The following is a 27,947-nucleotide window of genomic DNA, read 5'->3' as shown; positions in this document are numbered from 1 at the left end:
GAATTCTTCTATGGAAACCTAATAACCTAAAACTTCCCTAAATTGACAGTGAGAAATTTTTACAGTTAATTCGGCCAAGGCAATTGATCATTACAATTTCCTAATTTCTGTTATCTGTCCCTCGTTTAACAATAACTTATCTATCTCAAGCTCCAAATACATATACATAAGTATATTCCGAAATATATATGTAAAAGAATCAAGCTAATAAAATTATTTTCATACCTTACGCCTACAAATATTCGAAGTAAAATTGTGCAAAAAAGAGACGTAGCTGTTGAAATGTTGAAGAAAATAAAATAGAATAGAACTTCCCATAGTTAGCAATAACAACAACAAAAATTATACAAAAAATTGGGAAATCTAAAGACGAAGAAATTCTACTCAACGACAAGAGGAAAACATATTCGAAATTATGCTGTTACAGCACAATTTCGTTTCGGTTTTATTTGTGCTCCAGTTTATCCACCAACCCCCACAACCGACCCTTGAACAATAACGAAAGAAAATTCTATGAAAATTGGAATAAAAAGAAGTAGAATGAAAATATTGTATTTACGGCAAGAACGTACATAACATTCGCCTACATTTGGTGGCATGCAACGTGTCTTAGCACATTCATGGCATGGCGTTCATTCGCTCGCTACCTCGTCGCTCACAACAAAACACCACACCCACAAATACAAATCCGAATACCAAAAAGTGGCATAAAAGACTTTGTGTCACGGCATTGCCTTGCGGCATGTCCTTATAATCCACATGCATGAATATGGGAATAATACACAGTGAAACAATCACACACACATATATATAAAGAGATATATAATTCTGTCATAGACATACATATGTAGCATGTATTTGTAGAGTGTATAGAAATGTAGCTTTAACTGTAGTTGTTTGTACAAACAAGTTAAGCTGACACATTTACCGATTACATTTGTACTGGGCAAACTAACGAGTCTTACCGCTATCATAACCGCTACGAGTATTCCATTCTAGGGGTTTAGTACATTAAAACAACGTTGGCCTACTCTTAACTCGGCTACATCGTTAGGGTCCTGCTGTCACCCCCTTTTTGTGGCATTGCATTGGTTAGTTGGTGTTGTTGTTGCTGCATCTACACCAATACTTGTTTCAAGAGTTTGCAATTTTGCTGTTTGGTCGTTGTAAAACCGCTGAGTGAAATGATCACCTTAGCCTTATGTTTATGGTTGGTCTTATCTGTTTTTGTCCGTGTTCCTCTCTGTGTATGTATGTGTGTATACGTTGAAGATTTAGCTTAAGCTCAGTAACATGACTATGTGAGGAAAGCTTAAGAGTTATACAATTTTTTGGAAAATTCTATTTTCCAAATTTTGTTGTTGCCATTGTTTTTTGCTTGTGTTGTTTTTAGATTTTTCTTGTAAACATGAATAGATGATAAGCGACAGAAGCGTACATTACAGAGGGAAAATATTCAAAAATGCAAAAAAGAAGGAACAAAAGAAAAAACGAATAGTAATATTTGAAAAGAAGAAATCATTGTCATTAAGTAATGATATTTAATAAGAGAACGAATAGTAATTTTTGAAAAAAAGAAAACATTGTCTAAACATTGACATTTAAGTAAGTAAGTAAGACAGTAAGAAAGTAAGCTAAACATATGGTATTCTATAGAACTACCACCCTGAACAGAATATGGATGTTATTTTTACCCGTGTCACTTTGACTGCTTTTCCTAATATATTTTTCTTTTTTTTTGGAAAGTTGAGTGTTAAATAAGCGAAGTACAGGATTATGTTTTCCATTTTTGTTGCTGTGGCTGTGTTTGTTATAACTCTACCTGAGCCCATAACTGTGAATATGAAAAGCGAATGTAGTTTTGAATTATGTTGGCGGTTTGCCAGTTTGATATAGAAGGATTTCCTTGGCATATCATTGTGATTCTCTTTCTTTGAATGTATGTGGATGTGTCTGGGTCTGTATGTGTGTTTGTTTTTTCAGTGTGAGTTCATACGGAAAAATGGCCAAGTGAGAGAAAATACCTATGTATATGTGTGTATTTGTTTTGTAATATGTTTGAGGTTTTTAGGTTTAGGAAATCAGATTAAATTATAAAAACACATTTGGAACTCTCTCACACACACACACACTCACAAGGATAACAAAGTTCCTCTTCAAAAAATATGTTTACATTTCGCCTGGCATTGCAATTCAATTTATTTATGTTGTTTCGTCTTCTTCTGTTTGGTTTCGTTACAGTTTCCGCATAAACCGCATCGAATCACCCATTTTGAAGTATGATGAAGATTGTGGAGAATCGTTGACCATTTATGATTCAGATCGTGCCGATCCAGCTCGTATTATTAAGACATTCTGCGATACCTTCTCAAGGCCCATGGAAAAAGTGGACTTTGTAAGTACGAGTCCATCGTTGTTTGTACAATTCGAATCGAAAACTGGTTCGTACAGCGGGTCATCGTTGTACTTTTGGGCTCATTATGATTTCTTTAATAACACCCGATTTGGTGATCCTGTTCCAAATACTCTGTGCGATGAAGTTATGTACGCCTGGAAACATCCCGGAGGAAAGATACGTTCACCCATGAATTCGTTGATCTTCAAGCGAACTGGCGGCTCGGACGTCAGATGTCAATATAAATTTGTAACCGATCGTCGTCTGTATGCCCGAGCAGTGATTGAAGTTAGTTCGGTAATGTTCAAGGAATTGCCCTATAATAACAATGCCTGTACGCGCTGCCACGAGGAGAGAGTAGATAAGCTGGTCATTTGGGAGGAACGCGAAAAGTTCCAGAATAATTTGGCCTGCTTCTGTGACAACATTCCACGGCCAGTGCGGGTTATCTCGTCGGCAGATCAAATGAATTTGGAAATGATAGTACAAGGCCAGCATGCCATAACTTCATATTTCAAGAACCCTAATCCACTGTTCGAAGCCTCATATGAATTTGCTCATGGACCTTTGTGTGGCCCCATTACTTTGGGTCCCTCACCCGATGGTGAATTGGTATATCCCTATAAGAAGGCTTTGGCCTTGGTAACGGGTCCCATGGCAGCACAACCCGAGCATCACTATAGGCGAGAGAAATGCATTTGGGAACTGAAAGTTGCTTCTCAGAGGGATCTTTGGCTGAATTTGGAAAAGGCGCGATTTGGTGACCGCACTTGCGACAGTGCTAAAATCGAAGTTTATTTGGCAGGACGTTTGGAGCCCCGATTTATTATATGTCCTGAAAATGTATCATTGGCTCGAGATTTACCCATACTATCAACGGCAGATTTGGGTGCTTTGGGTTCGGATCAAGAACCATTGCCTGTACTAATACAATACACCGGAGATGGGCAGCCTGGCAAGAACATCTTCCGCTTGGTGTGGACCGAATTATTCCACTTACCACGCAACCCAGATGGCAGTTTAGCCGCCTCACTGTTACAAGATAATGAATGCAGTTTTAAGTGTCCTGGCAATCCCAACATTTGCCTACCACAACGTTTCGTCTGCGATGGCATACAGAATTGCCCCAATGCAAGTCATACCTCAACACAACTGGAAGACCTCACACAGCATTTGCAATGGAATTTGGAGCAATTGGATTTGTGGCACATACACAAGGATCAACCACAGCACTTGAGTAGTAAACTTCTCGATGACGAATCGGCCATATTGTGCGTGAAAAAATATCAACGTAGAGCGATGACCGTTGGAGAAATTGCCTTCTTTTCAGCTATTTTAGTATCGATAATAGTTTTAATAGTTCTAATATTGCGTTTGATGTGTCGAGGGTCCAAGCACAAGGATTCAACAAGTAAATATTAAAAAGGAAGGCCCCACTCTTTAAAAAAAAATAAGCAAAACACTTGTCATTTACACGAATTTGTTGAACTTTTCTTAAGAAAAACAAAACTATACAAAAACACACAGAAGAGAAGTACACACCCACACACTTCCTTATACACAACTAATAAAGTTATTTAGTAAATAGTTTGAATTGAAACAATAGCAATTTAACAGAAAAAGAAAAACAAACAAAAAAACGGGAAATAAAACAAAAAAATCCTAAATTACACCCGGAATTTTTCCTACACAATGGAATTTGCATTTTTAAATGTAATTTTAGTTATTTTTTATTAGTAAAACAAAATACTGCCTTTATTTGCCGCCAGAAACAAATCGAAAGATTTTAGAATAAATCTCCAATTGAGCAAAAGGTCCATGGTGATGTATGATTGAAATTTTCATTTCAATTATCATACGCCACCTGATCACAACATGACCAAGACCCACAAAGAAATTTTAACTTTCAAAAAGTTAATTTTAATTAAAGCAACAAATTTAAAATAAAAAAACTAATTTGCAATAATCAACGTCTGTTTTTATGAAAACCCTGAAGATTCTTCACAACCCAGCAAACAATTTCATAGAAAGAAAACAAATAACATGGAAACCACCACTCTGACAAAATCCAATAAATGAAATGAATACAATAGACAACATGCTACAAATAAACTTTATTAAAAAAAAAGAAAGTGGAATGAAATTCTAAAAAATACCATATTTTTTGCACACAAACACAAACGCGAAGATATAGAGTAAAAAAAAGTAAAAAAATAATCGAAGAAAGAGAATAAATATTTTATGAATTTATATGGAATATTATAGAGCAACAACAATAATACGTTTTTGGCCCCCGCCCTTACCGTTGTGTAAATTGGAAATTGTCAGGCAAAACAAAACCTCACAAGTTGATGTAAAAAATACAAACAAACAAACCAAAACAAAAGAAATATATACAGAAACTGAGTAACCATGGATTGAAAACCCCTCAAAACTCACAGCAGCGCTCTTCAATTTAGAGAAGATGCCAATGATTATGATTGTACACGTAGTTTTAAAGCAAATAAAACTAGGAATGTAAGATAATTATTATGATTATTGAGATGATAATTACCATAGTAATTATTTGTAAATGTAAGATTGTACGCATTTAGGACACATAACAAAGATGAAAATGAAAGTAAAAGTAAACAAAACAAAACAAAAAAAAAACAAATTGAATAAAAAAAACCCCAAACCAAATTATTGAATATATATAAATAATAAACAAAATCAAGGATATACCTGAAAATCAGAGAAGACAATGTGCTTTTAATTTTTATCAAATGGAAATAGTAACGTGGTAAGATATTTTAATAGATTGTGATCATGTATCACTGTGAAATCCAGATGTGGTCCATTCACAAATGAATGCTGTGCAGAAGCTATAGTTCCTCTATTACGAGTCAAAGATTTCTTTTTGAAACAAATTTCATCGAACTATTTTAATATTTCCAAAACTACCTGTTCTTCCTTACAATTTCTTCGTTCGTCTATAAATATTTTCATCGTTTTTTTGAAACAAACACTCGTTAACCTAATGGCTCACCTAGTCAAACGAATAATAATTAAATTAATTAACAAACTCGATATATTTACACAAATACAATGAACATCAATTTAATCAAGCTATAAATGTCCCTTTTATTATGTCAAAGCGATTACATATTTAATTAAGCTCACCAACACACTCACACACACATGCGTAGACATGATAACTATCACTGCCTTTTCAAATAAAATCGATAGTTGAACTATGAATCGCCAAGAAATAATGTACAGTTAAGTAAAATCCATAGGGAATGGCACTTCGGATAAATGAACGTTTGGAGAAAACAATTTGGTGGACTAATTACTATTATGTCTTGGCAATGGGTCTAATGCCAGGATTGTACAATAAATCCGATCGAAAACTTCAATATTCAAAGCCCTACATTATCTACAGTGCGGTAATCCAATGTTTCTTTTTATTAATAACACCATTGGCTACACCGTTTGTACTGAACGAAGAAGCCCAAGAGGAATATTATATGTATGGAAAATTCATCTTGAAGTGGACCTATTATATTGGCAAAATGGCACGCATTCTCGTTAATATTGTTATGTGCATAGAAATTTGGCTAAGGCGAGAACAGGTCATCGAGTTAAGTGAGAATTATTGGAAATTCGAAAAGAAATATAGGCAATTCTACAAACACCATGATATGCAGCAATACATGGAAGCGGAGGTGACATCGGTGAGGACGAAGACAATTTACAAATTTTGCGTTGGACATGGCAATGCCATACTTGTGTTTAGCCTATTCATACAAATACAAAATGAGCCCAGCAAGGCATATGTCCTTATGATCATTGTCAATCTCCTGCAAAGCTACTATTTACTTCATGCCAATTTTACATTTGATTTAATTCTATTTCGAATGTATTTACATTTTGTCTACATCATTAAATCCCTACAACACATCGTGTCACACAAATCGCCCACTCAAAATCCAGATGACATATTTTGGCGTTATTGGATACTGTATGACATGCACTTCGAATGCTATCAATTGTCAAAACGGATCTTGAAAATATGTCAGAACATCACATTCTTTATGTTGATCAAGATATTTACCACAAATATAGTTTTGCTTTATCATGCTGTACAATTTATAAATGGCACCATTGAAGCTGATAATACCAAAGATTTTATGGGCACAATGTCCATAGTTGGCTTCTACTGGGATACCACATTGACAATGATGGCCATCGATGGCATTTTGTCATCTTGCAATGAGACAAGCGAAATATTAAAACTATATGCTAATGAGGAGCATATAGAACATCATCATGGGCAGCTGCAGCAGCAGCAGCGACAGAGCCCATTTTCGAAAATGGCAAGTTTGAATGCAATTTTAATAAACTACTCATCAGACTAATTGACTTCTCTTCTATTGCAGATTACACAATTTCATTATTATTTGTCCGGTCACAAATTAAAATTCCATATATATGGATTGTTTGCCCTAAACAAATCCACATGTTTGAAATATTTCATATCTGCCCTGGTGCATCTAATTATATTGGTACAATTTGATTTGAAATCAAAGCTATGAAGAAGAAGAACAAAAAGTGTTGTCAATACGGAATGGAATGGAAGAAAACGTTGTTATTTATAAAATAACTATGTAATGAATATTTGTATACTCTACGTAATTATGTTGTGGGCAGGGTTACAGAGTCAATGACTCGGAAACGGAACTAAGAATAACCTCATCAATATCTGAAATTTTTTATTGTTGTATGAATGTGTCTAGGATAAACATATGCGTTTTAAAATTAATAATGAATGGAACAGAATTTGACGCTTCAACTATATGATACCCTACACAACTTATATACAAGAAGTCTATTCAAATTTCGTGTCACTCGGCAACACGTTGGTTCTTTGGTCGGACAAAAATATATTTTTGGGAGCTGTATGTAAATCTAAATCGATTTGAAGGAAACTCATCACAAGGTGGTAGGTCATTCAACATTTTCTGCCAATTAAAGATAAGCAGAGTATTTCATACATCAATACTACATTGTGGTGGTGAAGAGTAAATAGGTTAGTGAATGATTGACTAAAATTAATTTAAAATCCAAGAACGACGCATCCAAAACAACACTAAAAGATTCCAAAATCGCCAAAATTATAACACTGACCTCCTAACTCTCTAACTCAATCTCCACAGCAATTTCGAATAATGTAATCAAGCAGCTATCAGTCGAGTGTCTGTGTGTGTGTGTAGGGGTTTATGTGTCTGAATGTAAAATAAAACATTTTAATTATTTACATTATTGTCGATTGTATTAAGTTACGGCAATTAATTTAAATTTTAAAATACCCCATTGTCGAACGTTTATATAATTGGAGAATAATGTAAACGAATGATGTCACTCCTATTTCCATTCGAATTTCCGCTGGCCCTTGTCTCTGATATGTATCTATATATGAGTGTGTGTGTGTGTGTAATTCCACTCTCATCATTTGTTACTCTTGTGTTTTTTTGTATTATTAATTATAAAGTTGTGTTTGAACAATGTAGGCGTGTGAGCATCAATGTTTGCGTGCCAATGTATACGTGTGTGTGTGGGTGTTTGCAATTCTATATAACACTAACCATAAATTATACTTAGTTTGTCTGTCTACCTTTGATATGCATACACATACACAGACCTACACACACACATACACATGCAATTGTATTGCATGTGGTTATTTAACAAATATGCCATAGAGATTGTGTTTGTTTGGCCGTGTCCATGTCCATGACCAACTCTCAAATTGTCATTTGTTTATTAATTATGTAAATAGAGATGAAATTTAGGTTAGACCATCAATAAATTGTTTATTATTCTATGGATAATTTGCACAAATGGATTTAGTTGTGGTACTTCCGTTTAATTTGAAAATTGTTTATGGCCAATTGAAGCCATTGGCTTAACATGTGGCAAGATGAGTGCAAACATTAAATTATCTGATATGTCCACGATAAATAAGTATGTACGTGTGTATGCACGAAAGTCATATGGTTAATATCTTTAAAAGCAAATCAAAATGACATAGAATGGAGGCATGTGGTGTTTCGTTTTGTACTATAATATAAACACTATATCTGTCATATAATTGAAAAATTGATATCCTCTATTTTGAATTTTTATTTTTATATATGTGATATTCATTTCGTTTGAAATATATATCGGCGGTATTCACAAAGGATACTCTGTACAGAGACTCATTCTTAAATAAAAAAATACCCTACATGATTGTCGAAGCGGATAAGCATATAAAAAACAATTGATGAATATATACGCTGACGTACCCGCAGGTTAGTTGCATAGAAAAGTATCTCCAAATAAAAACAAACGTCAGAACAATCTTAACAATACTCACAGTGTGAGATGATCTCCTTCAATTCGCGTATCAAGTCTCTAAAATACTGTAAAATTTAGGACAGATCGTATTAAGTTAACATGCACGTTTGGGCATTTTGTCATGCCGAAGATTAATTCTAGAGGTTTCCAGACTTCTTTAATGTTAAGCCAGACTTTACAAATATGTCCTCAATTATATTATCCCCAACGGAAATATACTTATGTCCCCAAAAGTTTTCCCTTCATAACATCGTAATAAATCCCATATCCTTGTGACCCACTGTACATGCTTACTTGGCAATATAATAATAAATTTCATTTCTGCAATAGCTTCGAATGATTGCTTCTTAGAATAATTGTTATCGACAATAACAACAAATGGTATACAATAGTAGAGTTTATTGTTTACTATACTTTATCTTCTCAACGCAATTAAATAAGTAATTAAGTAATGCAGCATAGCAGGCAAACAAATGCCAGCAATTACAATAGCACCAACAAAACCACAAACAACAACAAATGTTATTTATTTGCAACATTTCATTGTACAAATGAGATATGATACCGTATACTTAGGGCAACATTAAGAAAATGGATTTGGAAAATCATTTATTGTTGGCCCTTGGTAATTTGAATTTAAAAACAATGGCATTGTCTTAAGGACTTTGCAAAAAAGAAGAAGAACAAGAGCACACAAAATTGTATTTGGTATTTGGAACAAATTAATAAAGAAAGCCTGAGCGGCATATCACTGCTAACCATTTCATTATTCTAAATATATTTCAACATTTGCCATTGTGTGCGTATATTGTAAATTCGTTATTTTATTATTTCACATTAAATTTAAATCAATAATTTCAAAGTAAACACATCAGAGATTAAATCTGAATTTATTATACTTTACACCCACAATTTATATTCAATAAAAAATAAAGTCTTTAAAAATTCCACATAATTTTCATAGTTTATTCATTTTTTTATTATCCAATTAAATTTAATTGTATTATCAAGGATATTTTCCACTCTGGTGAATTTTTGACCAAAAAGGCCAACAAAACACCACAACTCGAATAGAGAAGTGTAAAGCAGAAAGAAATGTGTCAGCATAAATCCATTCAAAGACACAGCAAGAAAACCGCACAAAAATGTGAAAGCAAAAATCATTTCATTTTTTACGAATTCTATTTGAAATTCGGTCTGCTGACAATGAGCAGGAGATAACAAGAAATCCGAGCAGTGGCAATGAAATCCAAGCAAATAATGGAGGTACAGGCGACGGTGGTGGTGATTCGAGATGATGATTTTAATGCTACTATGGCAATAGTGGTGACAAGTTTTGTTACTTTACTCTGGCAAAGGTAAAGACATGCAAAAAAAAACAGTCATAAGAGAAAAAATCTTCTTTCAGCCAAGCCAACACCGACAAGAAGTCTTTTTTCTGCTGCATCCACAAATAAAGCCTTGAAATTGTCAAAATATTTCCAAATACAACACGCAAAGAGACAGTCAACATACGACGAACCCAAACAGCAATCTTTTGGCCAAATCCAAAAACGGAAGTGGTAAAAAATCCATGGAGAATCATTCCAATGCAAGGTAGTAGAGTGTGTTAAAGAAACCAGAAGTAATAGCATTGACTATGATTACCAGAAAGACCACAAGAAGTGCTAGAGCGGAAACGGAAACGAGCATTAGAATGGGGAGAGGGAAAGAACTACAGATGTGCTTGAATCAATATCCACAGCTCAACATTAGATTGCTTATAAGTAGGTGGTGCATTTACCTAAATGTGTTTTTTTTTTTAGGGGGGCAATAACGAGGTAAGTTGTAATTGGGAAATTGACATAACATTTTACTGCAGAACTTAAGTTGGAAAATGTCATTAATTACCAGATGTTTGTGATTTTGTAGAGGAATAATTAAATTTGGAAATTTGTCTCTGAATTATGTAATTGAAAACATTTGATTTTGATTTTGACGTACTGGATTTCGTAAATAACCTATGGTTGACAACGTCACTATTGGACGTTAAAATGGAGATATTGAAGTCATATTTAAGTAATTGGAATAAGACTGATCAGAGAAACACGAAAATTTTTATGAAACCTTAAAATAGGTCTGGTTAGGTCGGGGGGAATAATAAGTGCTAATTGAGGAAATACTCCTATCAACCAAACTTCATAAATAATATTCTTTACAAAATATTCCAAATAATTTTCCTTAATTTCCATGTATTACCTCTTAACAATCATGGGTGAAGTCCTTATATAATTTCCATTCTTAGGTAATTCGAACAAAACCCGAAAAAATCCCTCTTTTATTGAGTTTCGTTTTTGGGGTTATTAGGCAACATGTACAAATTTTCCACCTTGGCTAAACATTTCGAAATAATTGCCAAACGATTGAAATGAGTTGGATTTGACTCAATGTCTGTGGCCATCAACTAGCCTGGGCCTAGCATTACCACTAACAAAGGCTACCACAAAGTGTCAACATGAATATCAAATAATGAAATTGAAATACCCATAATCGAATAACCTCAAAACCAACTACAAAAGGATTCACAGAGAGATTCCTCCTCAATACAATCGTATCGAAGTTCTCATCTCAACTCCATTGTTGAGCTTAAGGCGAAGTGAGATAGAACGTTGGAAGACAAAGATCCGACCATAACATCTTATTTCTTATTCATGTCGCATACCAATACGAATTTCTCATAAATCATTCCCGTTTAATTAAAGTGAGCTCAGCGTGACATTCTTTGGCAAATGCTGCTTCTGCTGCTTTGACCTCCAACGCCGCCGCTGCAGCCCAAAAACGCACACACAACACCTAGCGAACCAACACACCTCCACTCCTTCGTCCTTGGTGTGGTGGGATAAAGTAACTGCCCCAGTAACTAGACAATTGAGCAAACATTTCAAACAATTCCCATACTTAGGAGGAGTGTTGATATGGATAGATGGCACGGAGAGCCTTTATGTTGAGTAGAAGGAAAACAATGAAGTTGGATGGGTGGGGTGGCTGATCAAACAAAGTAAAGAAATAAGCTGCCAAGTGGTGGTGCCCAGCCAATTGTCGGAATGGTTTGCGTCCGTTGTTTGTTGGGCATTGTAGGTGATAAACATAAAGTGCTGGTCCATGTAATTTTCACCACTAAATGGAATATTGTTAGTAAACCACACAAACACATGCACACACACACACTCTGTTCGCCATTCGACCACCTGCCGTTTATGGTCGTAACGATTTTATACGAGAAGATATCATTAAATGTTTAATAAAAATCCCTGTTAAAGGAATTGAGCTTGAATTCTTATTGCGTTTATGTATTTGTTGCTACGATTTTGTTTTTAATAAAAACCATAAATAAATAAATAAATGTTGTCTGTCCAATGGCTAGCCTCCGTGCCATCCTGGCTATCTATGTCCTATGTGAACGCATGGAATGTACAGGTGTTTTAATGTAAATAAATGTGTATTTTGCTACAAAAAAAAAACCGACAGGATACATATTTACAACACCTAGGCATGAATATTGGTATTTGTTGTAGGTGTCGATTGAATACATAATTAACATGCTTTATTAATTAAATATAATGAGGTTTAACTCGATTTTTTCCATTGGTGTTCTGGATGTTGTTGTTGTTCTGATCCGGCATTAATAACCAATTTAAGGATTTAACTCCAACAAATTATGATGTAAGGATAACGATATTGTGTGTGTATGTGTGTGTGAGCATGTATGTGGTTTGTTTTAAATCACAGCCTATAATTAGGCTAGTTACAGTTGCCAGTTGACAATATCAGCTTTTAACACCAATAAACCTTTAGTAGATATTAAATTTGCAATTTGCGTGGAACACAGTTTTTAAGTGAGGTAAATAAAATTGGTAATAAAATAAACTATTCAACTTTAAGTATGACATTTATGTTGCTGTCCTTTTCGGGATTTTCCTCTTGTTTCTTAGGGTAATGGTTTTAACTACGACTTCCACGAAACATACACTTTCAAAATATAATAAATACATTTCTTTCATTTCCTAACATTTTCTATAAAATTTATTTGTACATGACAGTCCTTTATTTTTGTAATAAACTGTGTCTACGTTTGTAAATGCACCAACTAAAAATGTATCTGTAATAGGGTAAATGTTATAAGAACGTTTAGAATATTGTACCAAATTGTAAGATATTTTATATGAAAAATAAGTAAAATTCTATAGATATTAAAATGATTTGTTCCGCGGCAGTACGAAACATCTCAAAAATAAAAGTATATCTTTGTTGTCGACATATTCAGATTTCCTGTTATAATTTACGATTATTTCGCCCCCTTTTATCATATTCTTTCGTTTCGTTTTCTGTGAATATAAAACCCATTAGATATTACTTTTTGCACTTTCATTGATGTTTGGTCGATAATAAGGAAATTACTCGGTCTAATCTTAATTTAGAACTTCTATGTCCATAATAAAATTTACTTAACCAATTAACATATGGTGTAATTTCTTAACCACTGATATCGGACAGATAAATCATTCCAAGTGTAAATGTGACTAACTAAACTCCATGCATGTGGACATTTTTCATAAAATTTTTTAAAGGGTGTCTAAAATTTTTTGCCAGTTAGTTTGCTGTAATGTTACCTCCAACCCTAGACTCTTTACAGATTTTCTTTAAGTGTCTCAGAAAATCTAAATACTTCTCAATAGAAACAATACAATTATATAATTTGTTAACCAAATCCAACAGTTTTTCACCCAACTGTTAGAAATATATATTAGCTTATGATGGATATATTTTTCTACTTACGTTTTATAAAACTCCACTTAGGCATAAGCAAGTCCCATATATAATAAATTGTCCACTGATCTGAAAATAAAAACATTTCCGTAACTATAATTGCGAAATAAAAAGTATTTCTAAATTTTAATATTTTAAAAACATAATTCGTTTACATACATACGTATATTTTTTTCATTACAAAATTGCTACGGCAATATTTTATTCGCCATTTTTTTTTTTTAATTTTACAAATTGAATGGAGAACAGAAATAAAACAGGTCTATTGAACGACAAGGCGGCAACACCAAATTGTCCAGACTTAAAGTCGACTCTGTAGTGAATGACAAATGTATGTGGCTATCACCCGTTCGGCTCCTGCACCATGAATGCCTCGGAGAGGATTCGAAATTCACAATTTAGTGATATATAGTATTATAAAACAACAACAGCAGCAAAAATACCCGACCATTTTGTATGTGTTTGATTGTATTTTTAAATGCCCAAGCGTTTTTTTGTTATTCTTGTCCTTATTTTTTTGCATTTCAATTTCAATTGTTATGCCATCGCATTGTATTTACATACGAGCTTAATCTACATTCGCTGAATGTGGGAGTTTAGTTGAATATTTAAAACAAAAAAAAAAAAACAGCCAGGTTGGAAGAAAGTACTTGTCGAGGACTTCCTTTTGAAAACACAGAAAAGTTTTTACGATAATCCAGTTTTTATTTTCATTATTTAAAACCAACCAACCAACGCACACATACAACCACACAAATACATAATTTAGGTCAAGTAATTTCCTACTCAATTGCCTTTTTTCCCCCAGCTCAGCTGAAATTGTAGCTCTTCGTTGGTCGGTGGTGTCGAAAGTTTTGTGTATGTAATGTGAGTGAGATTTATGCGAGGCTACTTTGGACAACAATTGTTCTGCAGTTTATAAAATAAACTGAAAATATTTTCAGTGTTAATAGATAGATATGGAGGGGAATTCGATTACTATGAAACAATAAAGAAAATCCTGTTTTTTCTTACAAATATTATTGCAATGAAAACTGATTTATTCGTATTAAAGTTTAAATTATTTCAGAATGTATACCATATACAGAAAATACCCAAAACTCTACACAGAATTCAGAAAAATGTCTTAGTATTATTGTATTGTGACAACTCTTTCCACATCCCTCGTATGGCTAAAGGTAGGTCGGCGGCATTTGTTTTGAAGTTTTAAGTATATTTGCCACAACATCAACAACGATAGCAACAGCAGCAGCAACGGCGGCGGCAAAGGCAACCACATCTTCCACTTAGCTCACATAAATATAAATTGCATTGTTTTTATAGCCACCACACAAGAACAACGAACGTAGTATGGGAACAGCATACATTAACGCCAGCAAAAGCAACAACAACAACAACGACAACTAAACTAACAGTATAATTTCGACGGAAAAACGCGAAAATTACCAACTTTAATAACCAGAATGAGAACTAGAACGAAAACGAAAATGAGAATGGCATCAACAACAACAACAACAACAACGAGACCAAGTGCTAATGGTGATGGCAATGAGCAGACGATTGCCAGCAACAACAGTTTGTAGGCTGCGATGACATTAGAAGGATAGTAGTAGAGTTTAGGCTTTCAAAAGCTACCACTGTTGGCCACATTAGTTAGTACTGATGCCAACCAGGCAGCCATTCAGGCAGGCAGGCAAACTGTCACCCATAAGATTCAACTTAAAAAGCTGATTAAAGCAACAATTCTGGCAAAGCTGTTAACGACACTGTTGGTCTCATTATCTAGCAAGGATTTACAAGGATTCAAAGAACAGAAACAAGAATTTCGTAAAAAAACACTGATGAAGTTCTGCTTGAGTAACTAATGTTATTTGAAGAAGAAGATGACGGCGAAGAAAAAGCAACAACAACAAGAACAGATTGAATTCCCAAGGGGATTAGTAGAAAATTCGTAAATGTGGCCTAAATTGTTTTTAGCTATGCAATCTCCAAAGTAAATCGGTAATATTGAAAGTGAAATTTATTAATTTGTGTGAAACCTCATTTCAGAATGTTCGTCAATCTTTCATTATGCTTACATGCAATGAAAACATTTTACAAGACAAGCAAAATATATGCGAAAACTTTTTCAATATTAGGTTAAGCAAGAAAAGAAGCCTTCAACTGGCTGAGACGATCATGAAATACGCTACATACAACTTGGAAACTTGATTTTCATTCCGAACTCAATTCAGCATTTCGTGACGATCGTTACTTAATTGTGATCTGTTTTTTATTACAATGGCCGATTGTTATATCGATTCAGCTAAGGCCAGAGGAACTTTTCTCACATTAAAACGAGTAGGGTTCCCCTTCTTGGACAGAGTACTAATGGTGTGCCGAACACACATCTTAGTAAATTAATAAATTGGTTCCAAATCAATGCTATACAAATTTAATTGTAGGGTATAACAAGAAGTGTACTAAATTGGTTTCCCAAAAAATGGAATATTCATTTCCTACGAAAAGGTTAATATCTTGAAAGCAATACCCACAAAAAATAAACAACAAAATATGCTCTTTTGCTGATTCAACAACAATATATTGTATACCAAATAAATGAAACACTAACACTCTCGCAAAAACACAATATGACAACAACAACAGCAAAAAACCCTTACAAGTATTTCAAGGAATTTCATTTATGCTACGTTTTCTCATAACACATCATAAGGAAAATGAAAATGAAAAAATAAGCAACATCAGCATCGGTTAGATTGTGTAGTGTCATATGAAGTAAAAACAATATTCAATATTATATGAGAGTATGTGTGTGTGTGCGTGTGTATTGTATGTGTGAAGCCCTTTTGTGGCTGTAGATTATGTTTGGAGTTAGTCACATAACAACCACAACTAATCGAAAGTGGATAAACTTTAAATAGCTGAAATGTTTATGGATGAATGAACAGATATTCAACTAAACTTCCATAACAATCTCGTTTTACACAACAACAGCGACAAAAACTACCCAAACATATAGACTAAAGAAGCCCACAACAATGTTCGCCAACCAACCATCCATACAGAACCTGTCATATTTAACCGAAAAAAAGGAAAATTCTCGTCGACGCCGTAACAAGTACATTTTGTGGCCATAAATAAGTTGATAACATGATCTACGCATAGCGAATATAAATTAAGGCCTCAAACGCAACCAATTACGCCCCAGCCAACTAAAAGAGAGCTGAATTTGTAGTTTGCCAGTGACGTTGGATGATTTGATGTGTATTGGTAAGAGATTGTTTGAAAAGGATGTTCTTTTGATGACGGATTGGAAAAGTTATTATTTCTGTTTTGTTAGCTCTTTAGAAACTAACATGGTCTGATTGAAAAGGGTTATCATTGGTAAATTGGGATTGGGGATTTTTAGGTTATTATAAACTACAAAGGAAGGAATGAAACACATTCGTATAAAACGTTTTACATGTTAAATGTTGGAAAAGTCTAAAATGACAAATAACTTTAAATGGGCAAGTCTCATCAGTTATTTATCAACTTTTCAAATGTAAAGCAAATATGTAGTTTATCATCGACTTCGTAGAAAAGGTTTATTTTTATAACTTGTGAATTGTTTAATTTCATTAACTAACAGAGAAAGCAAAGTTAAAGTCAAAAAAGGTTTAATACATATTGTAATTTTTTACACCAGGTGTATGTGTGACGTCAGCAGTTATACGCTCCCATTGTATGGCGAATATATTCAAAGAGGCGTATATATTAGCACCACCAATATTTGTTACTAAATTATAAACCAAAAATTATTAAAAATTGGTTTATATATGACTATGTTATTATCTTAAGTTTTTATAGGCTTTATATTTATCAATATAAAACATAATTTAAGAACTAGGAAATAAAAAATGTAATTATATATATCTAGTATAGAGGGTAATGTAATAATCTTTTTTTATTAAATTTCTTTAATTTTTCAGTTAAATACTCATATAAATTTTAGCAAATAATCTTTACTTCTTAATCTGGGCAATAAATTTGCTGGTTGGCATTCTCGTTCACTTACGTTTCATTTGCCCTCTTTTTGTGTTCTTAACGAAAAGCATATAAGAAGGTAAAATATGAGCCAGCTCCTTGCAGTATCTGTAGCAATGATTTTTTTCTTCTTATTATTATTTCTTACAAACGGACACATTTTGCAACTCACCGTCACCACAGTGGCCAAACTAACGTTAAAATAATTATAGCCAGTTAATGAAAAAGGTTTTTGATTCAATTCAATCGAAAGAATTATAAGTTTCATTAGATCAATGCTGTCAGCTGTTTTTGTTGATTTCAATATTATATCCTCCCAATTGGCCATGTAATAGCAGGAGCTCATCTTGTCGGTCTGTGGTAAAAAAATGTGATGATATTTTGTATTCGTGAAAAATTGATTTAATTACCGTTTCAATGAGTTGCGAACCCAAGGTGCCAAACACCAATAATTCTACAATTTTACCCATTATCCAGGTAATGAAGGTAATATTCTTGGTAGTCATGCCCAGCTGGTGTTTAAATGGTAATAAATATAATGAAGAAAGAAAGACAAACAGAAATATGCACGTTTTTTTATAAAGGAAGAGACAAACAAACAGTATACACGTATTTAAAAAGTAGGGAGGCCATCACCCACACCTTGAGGTCAGGGTTCAAATACTGGGAAAAATACATTTCAGGATACGATCTCATTTCTGGATATTTATGTTTTGTAAACATTTTATATACAGATATCCATTACTGGATATCGAGATTTGATCATATTAGACAAAAAAAAAATGATTTTCCCCAAAATAAAGATTCGACAAAATAGATCAAAAATAGATACTCGTATTATAAACCAATCCTTACCGTTGCTGCCTTAAATGCCAAAACACACAACAATACCGCACTAAACGCCATCATTACAAATATACAAAACGAATATTGCTTTTGAAATTTTTGAGCAAAATCATTGTATTCCACATTGCGTTTAACGATTTCAATGAACTCTCTGCGATATTCCCCCAAAACCTTGTCGCTACGAAGTTTCATGTCGGATGCAACTTTGTTTTGTAATTCCTTGAGATCCGATTGCAAATGTAAGTAACGGGCATTCAGATGTAAAATAATGGTGGCCAATAGATTCGATTCGGCAGCCAAATGTGAGACCACAGCTACACCTATCCACAGGGTGAGAACTAATGTCGGCACATAAAAATACCACATTTCAAGGTCGTAGTGGAATATGGTTTTAAAGGGTAACAAATGGGCATGGCTAAAGAAACCCAAAACGGGCACCAGAAAATACGTAACAAGTGTCAGCATATAAGCGTAGGAGCATATTTTTGTCGGCAACAATTTACGTTGTATATCCATGTAGGTTTCAATGTTGTAGGATCTGAAACAAACACCCGAATTCACATTTCAGTGAAATAATTTTCCGTATGCACACTTACTTTTCCATATAAATTTTCTCATAAAATTCATTGAGAAATTCTCGAAAACTATTCTTGTACAATCCCTTGTTGTAGATTCGCAAATGAGCCTCCACCAGTATCAAATAGGTAGCCATACCCTCCAGCGCCAAACCAATGTCATTGATATTATTGACCACAAAATGCATTTCGGCCTCATTTTGATAGCAAAAAAACAGAAAGCCCAGCACCAAGGTGACCTTATCATAGATTCTTGTAAATCTTTTCGCATTCATTTTCATGGGCCAGCTAACATTGACAAAGAATAAACGTATTTCCCATGACAGCGGAGCAATTTCTCCATTAGCTAGCAAAGGTCGATGAAATTCCATTACGACAGAAAGAAGATCTTTGGTCTTAACAGGACAATAAACTTTGTGTTTATGCATCCAGCCAATAGAATATCCTATTTATATGGTACAAATTCCATTGAGGATTTATTTGTATTTTTCTTGTAAACAAAAGGGGACAACAAAAACAATAACAGAATTTTAATAACTCAATTAAATCATTTAACAAACTTCAGCCGGGGCAATGTGAATTTAACAAATGTTTTTGCACAATATTCACCTGAGTTTAATATCCGCTACAATAAAATGTGGCATGTGTTTTGTGATCCAAAAGTTTGTAAGAAGTCACAATATGTGTTGTTAGGAATAGAGGTCAGTATCTCAATGGAATTTGCCAGATATTAAGAGATTCTGAATAGACCCTCAGTGTAAATGTAGGAATATTTTACTGCACTTGTGATTATTCTGTTCCCTTAAATGTATAAATCTAAATTGTCATTCTAATAAAATTACCCTATTGTGTGTGGTACTAATCAGTCGTTACCCAGTTGTTCAAAAAATATCAATTGTCTGCTATTATATAGTTATATAGCTAGTTACTTGTTGATCTAGTTACTTCATACCCCAAAACGGAACACAAAGTAGACTGTTGGATTTTTTTGTCAATTGAAAAAGTTGTCTACGCGTATCATACCAATTCAGTAGTTACTGGTAATACAAAGGGTAATGAATCGACTATCGAAATGACTGTATACTGGTAACGCAGGCAGGGGACAATTGACTTCCCCAATGACATACCCATGTTAAATTCACCAGTCTAGGGCATGAAGTGGTAACTAGTGGTACTTACAGGTAATTAGTAAAGTATCTAGTTCATCACCAGTTACTCGAACTACTGGGTACAGTCCGCCATAGATTTTTTTTTTAAATTTGTAATTGTTGTTTTCAAATTAAATACCGGCAACCTAGTCAACTATGTATGTGCATAAACATAGTTGACTGTAAATATTTTGTGCATAGTTGATCAAAAATAAATGAAAAACAAACTTTAAGGCGGAAATACTCACTTTTCTTTCTTTTTTATAGTTTTTTCCCCTAACTTTATTTTGTCGATGATGATGGGCTGTAAAATAGCAAACCCGGAAATAGTTGTGAAAATTTAATTGTACTCGAGGCACAGAGGGGTAAAAACAAAGTTTGATTGACGTCAAAATCTAGACAACTGGGAGTGGGAGAAACTGACACTGACGCTTCACATGTTTTATGAAGTATGAACAGAAAATTGCATGAAAAAATTGATAAATAGTTTTTAGCCTATTTTAGGTATGCCTAACGGCCATTTGAAATTGTTTGGCAAGAAATTACAAACTGACCAAATAATTGAAATGTTCCAGATGAAATCATTTTTAGGTAAATTTATAAAATCAATGAACACATTAGCACATATTGGAAACACAAACAATACCTCACATACATACATATGTAATTCTTCAACCACAATGTGGGTGGGTGGTTACGTTTAGTTCCTATGTAAAATTGTTGGAAAAAACAAAATCGTGTGGAAATTTATATGAAAAAACAACAGAATTGATGACTCATATGCCCACATTCATCTTTAGAAAAGGGCAAAGGCAAACAATGCACATTGAACTGATGTGTAGTTCAATGTTTCCAATTTTAAAATAACAAAAGGAAAACAGCTGTTTGAAAATCCAAATACCTTTTTTGGATATTGCCTATTTGTGAAATATTAAAATATTATATGTCTACATTTTACTCTCTGGTTATATTGGTTATATTGTTAACGATGAGCGCCGGTGTGAAAGATTCTTAATGTTCTTGAAATATAGACCATTCAACGAATTGTATAAATTAAGAAAATTAAAAAAAAAACTACACACTATCGCTTTCTGTTGTAAAAGCTTTCATAAAATAAACATTTTAATGTTCATACAATACCCTAAATAAATCAACATTCTCTTGGACAAACTTGACGCATAAAGAACTAGGATAGATTATGTGCCATAGGGATGACCGTGATATCATGGAAATAAATTCTTTTTTAGAAGCCAAAAGTTCGATAAATGTAAACTTATTTGAGAAGCAATTCGTGTTAAAATTTTCCAAAATATGTATGCGAAAACAAAAAGCTCTTCCAAAAATTGAACAGTTTTCCAATAAACTAAAAATCTCAAAATTTCCCAACAGACAACACTAACCACATGTATACACAATCTCCTGAGTTTTGAAGTAAAAACAAAAAACAATTTTCTTTTTGACAAAATAAAAACATTCCAAACTCATTAGTATTCATTTTTGTTTTAATAATTCTAAATATTTTTTGGGGAATTTTTTCATCATCGTCTTTCAGCGTTTCCTAAATTATTCCAGAGTTGAATTTTTGGCAATTAGATAAAATGCATACAATACAACTTTTAATGTAATCAACAATTAAAACTTGTACTTGTTTTGTTGTAGTTGTTGTTGTCGGTATGTATAGTTGAAAATTTTTGTTGTTGCATGTTATGGGTCTAGAGGTCTGGTTTGTAGTATATGATGTTCCATTCATTCAAATGAATGTGTTGGTGTTGTTGTTGGTGAAGATATGTATATGGTAGTGTGTGTATGTGTACTGGACATATACATGTGGTTGTTATCATACTCCCCAGCCATGTTATGACTACAGCGATATAATGTTGCTACTACTGCTGCATTTGTTGTTGTTGATGACGATGCTTCTAGGATAAACGAGAACGTTGTTCGTTGGTTGTGTTTGTGGTAGTTTTGGCAACGGCACTACAAGATCGAATATTATTCAAGAGCAAACGAAAAAAAACTGGCATGCCAGTGAAATGATACGAAAGTGTCAAATATTAATATTTTGAGTTTTATTTTTTATATTGGTTTGTGGTCAAAAAAGGTGATTTTCCAATTTTTTTTTCAAAGTTCCGCCAAATTTTAATATTTTGAGTTTTATTTTTTATATTGGTTTGTGGTCAAAAATTGGTGATTTTCCAATTTTTTTCAAAGTTCCGCCATTTTATTAATTGTTGTGCGAAGTCAATAATCCTAGTTCCTGCGAGAGCCAGACATGTTCTCTTTCTAACACCGTTGGAATTTTCGTATTCTAACAACAACAATATATTGTAAATTATTTTTCTTCCTTTTTAAATCTTCAAATATACAGTGGTGGCCACAGAATTAAAACATTTACTGTGGTAAACATTTTTTGATCAGCCCTCGATTCGTTTGAAGTATTTTTGAAAATTTTTTAATTCAGAACACTTCGATATACTGCACTTAAGAGATTTAGTGTGGAAATGGAAAATTATTTCATGCAATTTTTCCATAAATAACGGTTTTTATGAAAATACATCGACTTTGAAGTGGCCATATAATTAAAACATTGTGTAATTTTTTACTTTACTGCATTTTTTTTTAATATTTTTTAAAAAAGCTCTTTAATTTAGTTAAATTATGTAAACTAAGCACCGATAAAATCATTTACTGATAAAAATTTTTGAAAAAAATCTGTAACATCTATCAAATTGCCAAAAATTTGTACAGTACACCTTACATTCAGAAAATAACCCTTATTATAGAAAATAAAGGTCCGAATGCACCAGAAATTGCTAGAATTAGTAAAAAACAATAAATAATTCTCAAAATAAATAAATATTTGAAATAAAAACTTAAAAAATGGGAATTAACCTAAAGGAACGATTCAATTTCAATAGCCTTTATTGAAGAAGGCCGGAATATTTTTGCAGTATGTGAGGAAATATCGATTGATATTGGCATTTATTACATCAAATCGATTGTTCGAGTAGTACAGAATATATTTTATCAAAAAATATACCAGTCACAACAGAAAGAACAGAGATCAATGCCTATGTTGACGAGTAAAAGATTCCGCCACACAGCAGCATTTTTGATGCTCAACACAAGACTTTAAATATTTGTCAAATTGTAAAATTTTTCTTTCTTTTAGGCTAAAATAGATTAAATGGGCATTATTCTCTCCAAAAAATATTATTTTGGAAAAATATTGTCATGTTCAATAGATTTGAAGGGTCAAGAGTTAACCATCAAACATGCTGCTGTGTACCAGAAACGTTTTCTCGTCAACATAGGTGTTGATCTCTGTTCGTTCTGTTGTGACTGATAAATTTTTTGATTAAATATATTCTGTACTACTCGAACAATCGATTTGATATAATAAATACCAATATCAATCGATATTTTCTCACATACTGCAAAAATATTCCGGCCTTCTTCAGTAAAGGCTATTGAAATTGAATCGTTCCTTTAGGTTAATTCCCATTTTTTGAGTTTTTATTTCAAATATTTATTTATTTTGAGAATTATTTATTGTTTTTTACTAATTCTAGCAATTTCTGGTGCATTCGGACCTTTATTTTCTATAATAAAGGTGATTTTCTGAATGTTAGGTGTACTGTACAAATTGTTGGCAATTTTGATAGATTTTACAGATTTTTTTCAAAAATTTTTATCAGTAAATGATTTTATCGGTGCTTAGTTTACATAATTTAACTAAATTAAAGAGCTTTTTTAAAAAATATTAAAAAAAAATGCAGTAAAGTAAAAAATTACACAATGTTTTAATTATATGGCCACTTCAAAGTCGATGTATTTTCATAAAAACCGTTATTTATGGAAAAATTGCATGAAATAATTTTCCATTTCCACACTAAATCTCTTAAGTGCAGTATATCGAAGTGTTCTGAATTAAAAAATTTTCAAAAATACTTCAAACGAATCGAGGGCTGATCAAAAAATGTTTACCACAGTAAATGTTTTAATTCTGTGGCCACCACTGTATATGTCCAATGTTACAAACCTTAACAAACATTAGTATTCATTTACCAGCCAATTTAAAATCTTAAAAATAAAAAAATTGAGAATGGGGGTCCCTTAAAAGCTTAAGTAATCCTCAACCTTTAACATTTATTGATGCATGAAAGCAATAAATCATAATAAGGTTTACAATGTTACTATTATTATTATTTTTTAAATTTCACATCATTCCTCTGAACTAAACCCTTTCGCCATGATACGGAATATAATCTGCAATAGTTGCATATTAGATGAAGCTTACAATTTAGCATTTATGTTATTGTTATTATTAGAGAACATGGAAAAATTGAGAGGTGGGACAGGTGCTCAGAGAAATTGGACTGGGTACAAGCAATGGTATAACGAAAAAACAAGGGAAGAACACTGCTATTGTTTTCATGATTTGGTCTAGAAACTGTAACACGTTTATTTTTGTTGGTAAACCGAGCATGTAACAATAAAAAAATAAAAACAAATTTCAACAGCAAGAGAATAAAAAGTTTTTTTTTTAATATTTGTTACACATAATTTCATATTGGTTTCATTTTTTAGTCTCAAGGTTAATTCTAATTTTTTATACCCTCCACCATAGTATGGAGGGTATATTAATTTTGTTTTTCCGTTTGTAACTCATCGAAATAATCATTTCCGACCCTATAAAGTATATATATTCTTGATCAGCGTAAAATTCTAAGACGATCTAAGCATGTCCGTCTGTCCGTCTGTCTGTCCGTCTGTTGTAATCACTCTAGCGTCTAAACGAGTTGAGGTAGATCGCCAAAATTTTGCACAGAGTCGTCTTTTGTCTGCAGGCAGGTCAAGTTCGAAGATGGGATATATCGGTCCACGTTTAGGCATAGCTCCCATATAAGGGTACCCCCAAATTTTCGGTATTTTGGGGTTCTTGAGCGCGTTTTTCAACCGAATTCGCTTTAATTTGCTACATTGGTTTCGTAATGGGTACTAAATGTCTCCACAAAAAATTATAAATATAGGTCCATATTTTGGGATAGCCCCCATATAAGGGTACCCCCAATTTTGCGGTAATTTGGGGGGTTTGATCGCATTTTTCGACCGAATTCGCTGAAATTCGGTACTTTGAGTTCTTATCGGGTAGCAAATCTCTATACTAAAAATTATTAATATAGGTCAATTTTTTCGGTTAGCCCCCATATAAGGGTACCCCCCAACTTTCGGTATTTTAGGGTTCTTGAGCGCGGTTTTCAACCAAATTCGCTGAAATTTGGTATATTGTGTTCTTATTGGGTACCAAATTTCCCCACTAAAAATTATAAATATAGGTCCACTTTTTCCGGTAGCTCCCATATAAGGGTACCCCCAATTTTCGCTATTTTGAGTTTCTTGAGCACGTTTTTCAACCGAATTCCCTGAAATTTGGTATTTTGTAGTCGTATATGGTAAAAAATTTCCCTACAAAAAATTATTAATATGCACCCCCTTTTTGGGGTAGTTCCCATATAACCCCCTTTTTATACCCTCCACCATAGTATGGAGGGTATATTAATTTTGTTTTTCCGTTTGTAACTCATCGAAATAATCACTTCCGACCATATAAAGTATATATATTCTTGATCAGCGTAAAATTCTAAGACGATCTAAGCATGTCCGTCTGTCCGTCCGTCTGTCCGTCTGTTGTAATCACTCTAGCGTCTAAACGAGTTGAGATAGATCGCCAAAATTTTGCACAGAGTCGTCTTTTGTCTGCAGGCAGGTCAAGTTCGAAGATGGGATATATCGGTCCACGTTTAGGCATAGCTCCCATATAAGGGTACCTCAAAATGTTCGGTATTTTGGGGTTCTTGAGCGCGTTTTTCAACCGAATACGCTGAAATTTGCTACATTGGGTTCGTATTGGGTACTAAATGTCTCCACAAAAAATTATAAATACAGGTCCATATTTTGGGATAGCCCCCTTTTAAGGGTACCCCCAATTTTGCGGTATTTTGGGGGGTTTGATCGCATTTTTCGACCGAATTCGCTGAAAATCGGTATTTTGAGTTCTTATTGGGTAGCAAATCTCTACACTAAAAATTATAAATATAGGTCAATTTTTTCGGGTAGCCCCCATATAAGGGTACCCCCCAATTATCGGTATTTTAGGGTTCTTGAGCGCGGTTTTCAACCGAATTCGCTGAAATTTGGTACATTGTGTTCTTATTGGGTACCAAATGTCCCCACTAAAAATTATAAATATAGGTCCACTTTTTCTTGTAGCCCCCATATAAGGGTACCTCCCAAAATCCAGTTTTTGAGGGGTTTTGACCGGATTTTTTCACCAAATTGTCTGTAATTTAGTACTGTGAGTTCTTATTGGGTACTAAATCTCTCCACAAAAAATTATAAATATAGGTCCATTTTTTCGGGTAGCCCCCATATAAGGGTACCCGCAATTTTCGATATTTTGAGGTTCTTGAGCGCGTATTTCAACCGAATTCGTTGAAATTTGGTATTTTGTAGTTGTATATGGTAACAAATCTCCCCACCAAAAATTATTAATATTCACCCCTTTTTAGGGGTAGTCCCCATATAACCCCATTTTTATACCCTCCACCATAGTATGGAGGGTATATTAGTTTTGTTTTTCCGTTTGTAACGCATCGAAATAATCATTTCCGACCCTATAAAGTATATATATTCTTGATCAGCGTAAAATTCTATGACGATATAGCCATGTCCGTCTGTCCGTCTGTCTGTCTGTCTGTCTGTTGTAATCACTCTAGCGTCTAAACGAATGGAGATAGATCGCCAAAATTTTGCATAGAGTCGTCTTTTGTCTGCAGGCAGGTCAAGTTCGAAGATGAGCTTTATCGGTCCACGTTTAGGCATAGCTCCCATATAAGGGTACCCCCAAATTTTCGGTATTTTGGGGTTCTTGAGCGCGGTTTTCAACCGAATTCGCTGAAATTTGGGTTCTTATTGGGTACTTAATATCTCCACAAAAAATTATAAATATAGGTCCACTTTTTCTGGTAGCCCCCATATAAGGGTACCCCCAATTTTGCGGTATTTTGGGGTTCTTGAGCGCGTTTTTCAACCGATTTCGCTGAAATTTGGTACATTTGGTTCCTATTGGGTGCCAAATATCTGCACGAAAAATTTTAAATATAGGTCCAATTTTTCGGGTAGCCCCCATATAAGGGTACCCCCCAATTTTCGGTATTTTAGGGTTCTTGAGCGCGGTTTTCAACCAAATTCGCTGAAATTTGGTACATTGGGTTCTTATTAGGTACCAAATTTCCCCACTAAAAATTATAAATATAGGTCCACTTTTTCCGGTAGCCCCCATATAAGGGTACCCCCAATTTTCGCTATTTTGAGGTTCTTGAGCACGTTTTTCAACCGAATTCCCCGAAATTTGGTATTTTGTAGTCGTATATGGTAACAAATTTCCCTACAAAAAATTATTGATATGCACCCCCTTTTTGGGGTAGTCCCCATATAACCCCCTTTTTTATATTAAAATAGTTATGCAATCTGTTCCGCGTTTTGGATTTGGTTCTAAGACTCTGTTGTAATCATATCACCTGCGGAGGATATCGAGATAAAAAACTAGAACGTAAGGTTCGCTAATGAACTATATATGAACTATAACCCGTAGTTAGACCTAGCCCCTGCGTGAGAGGTACCAGAAGGAGTGGACCCGTATTCCCCATCATCAAACTTGAACTAAGTTTGGAAGAAATTATAAGATGGCCAAAGTTTGGATGAAAT

At 33.7% G+C, this 27,947-nt stretch overlaps 3 protein-coding genes across 3 annotated transcripts in view; 2 read left to right on the top strand and 1 right to left on the bottom strand.

Annotated features, from left to right (window-relative positions):
- Positions 1 to 3,819, top strand: part of LOC133329473 (uncharacterized) — a 135,325-nt gene extending 131,506 nt beyond the window's left edge. The window contains exon 8 of the mRNA XM_061537947.1: positions 2,242 to 3,819. Coding sequence (XP_061393931.1) covers positions 2,242 to 3,817 — 1,576 coding nt within the window. The 3' untranslated portion in view covers positions 3,818 to 3,819. The remainder of the gene's footprint in view (positions 1 to 2,241) is intronic.
- A 1,857-nt stretch (positions 3,820 to 5,676) lies between these two features.
- On the top strand, positions 5,677 to 6,795 carry LOC133329472 (putative gustatory receptor 58a). Its single transcript, XM_061537946.1, has one exon. The coding sequence runs from the start codon at positions 5,677 to 5,679 to the stop codon at positions 6,793 to 6,795; it is 1,119 nt and encodes a 372-aa protein (XP_061393930.1).
- Positions 6,796 to 17,652: 10,857 nt separating this feature from the next.
- LOC133329471 (odorant receptor 74a-like) lies at positions 17,653 to 19,400 on the bottom strand. The gene is made up of 5 exons (XM_061537945.1): positions 19,051 to 19,400; positions 18,464 to 18,992; positions 18,019 to 18,120; positions 17,781 to 17,963; positions 17,653 to 17,716 (listed from the first exon to the last, which is right to left on the bottom strand). Exons 1-5 carry the CDS (start codon positions 19,398 to 19,400, stop codon positions 17,666 to 17,668), a joined length of 1,215 nt encoding a protein of 404 aa, XP_061393929.1. The 3' UTR covers positions 17,653 to 17,665.
- Positions 19,401 to 27,947: the final 8,547 nt, after the last annotated feature.

The sequence above is a fragment of the Musca vetustissima genome, unplaced genomic scaffold (assembly GCF_032173495.1).
Source record: "Musca vetustissima isolate MV318-11 ecotype Yass unplaced genomic scaffold, APGP_CSIRO_Mvet_v1 utg6568, whole genome shotgun sequence".
NCBI classification, from domain to species: domain Eukaryota; kingdom Metazoa; phylum Arthropoda; class Insecta; order Diptera; family Muscidae; genus Musca; species Musca vetustissima.
The sequence above is the reverse complement of the archived record's forward strand: the minus strand, read 5'-3'. Positions and strand labels throughout refer to the sequence as shown.

What these genes read in the sequence shown, in the direction of transcription:
- LOC133329472 (XM_061537946.1), top strand. Translation starts at nt 5,677, where the DNA reads ATGGCACTTCGGATAAATGAACGTTTGGAGAAAACAATTTGGTGGACT.
- LOC133329471 (XM_061537945.1), bottom strand. Translation starts at nt 19,400, where the DNA reads ATGGAATTTCATCGACCTTTGCTAGCTAATGGAGAAATTGCTCCGCTG. An exon ending in TGGCATTTAAGGCAGCAACG is followed by an intron (nt 18,121 to 18,463) that starts GTAAGGATTGGT and finishes TTTAAACACCAG; the next exon opens with CTGGGCATGACTACCAAGAA. An exon ending in GTTTGGCCACTGTGGTGACG is followed by an intron (nt 17,717 to 17,780) that starts GTGAGTTGCAAA and finishes TCATTGCTACAG; the next exon opens with ATACTGCAAGGAGCTGGCTC.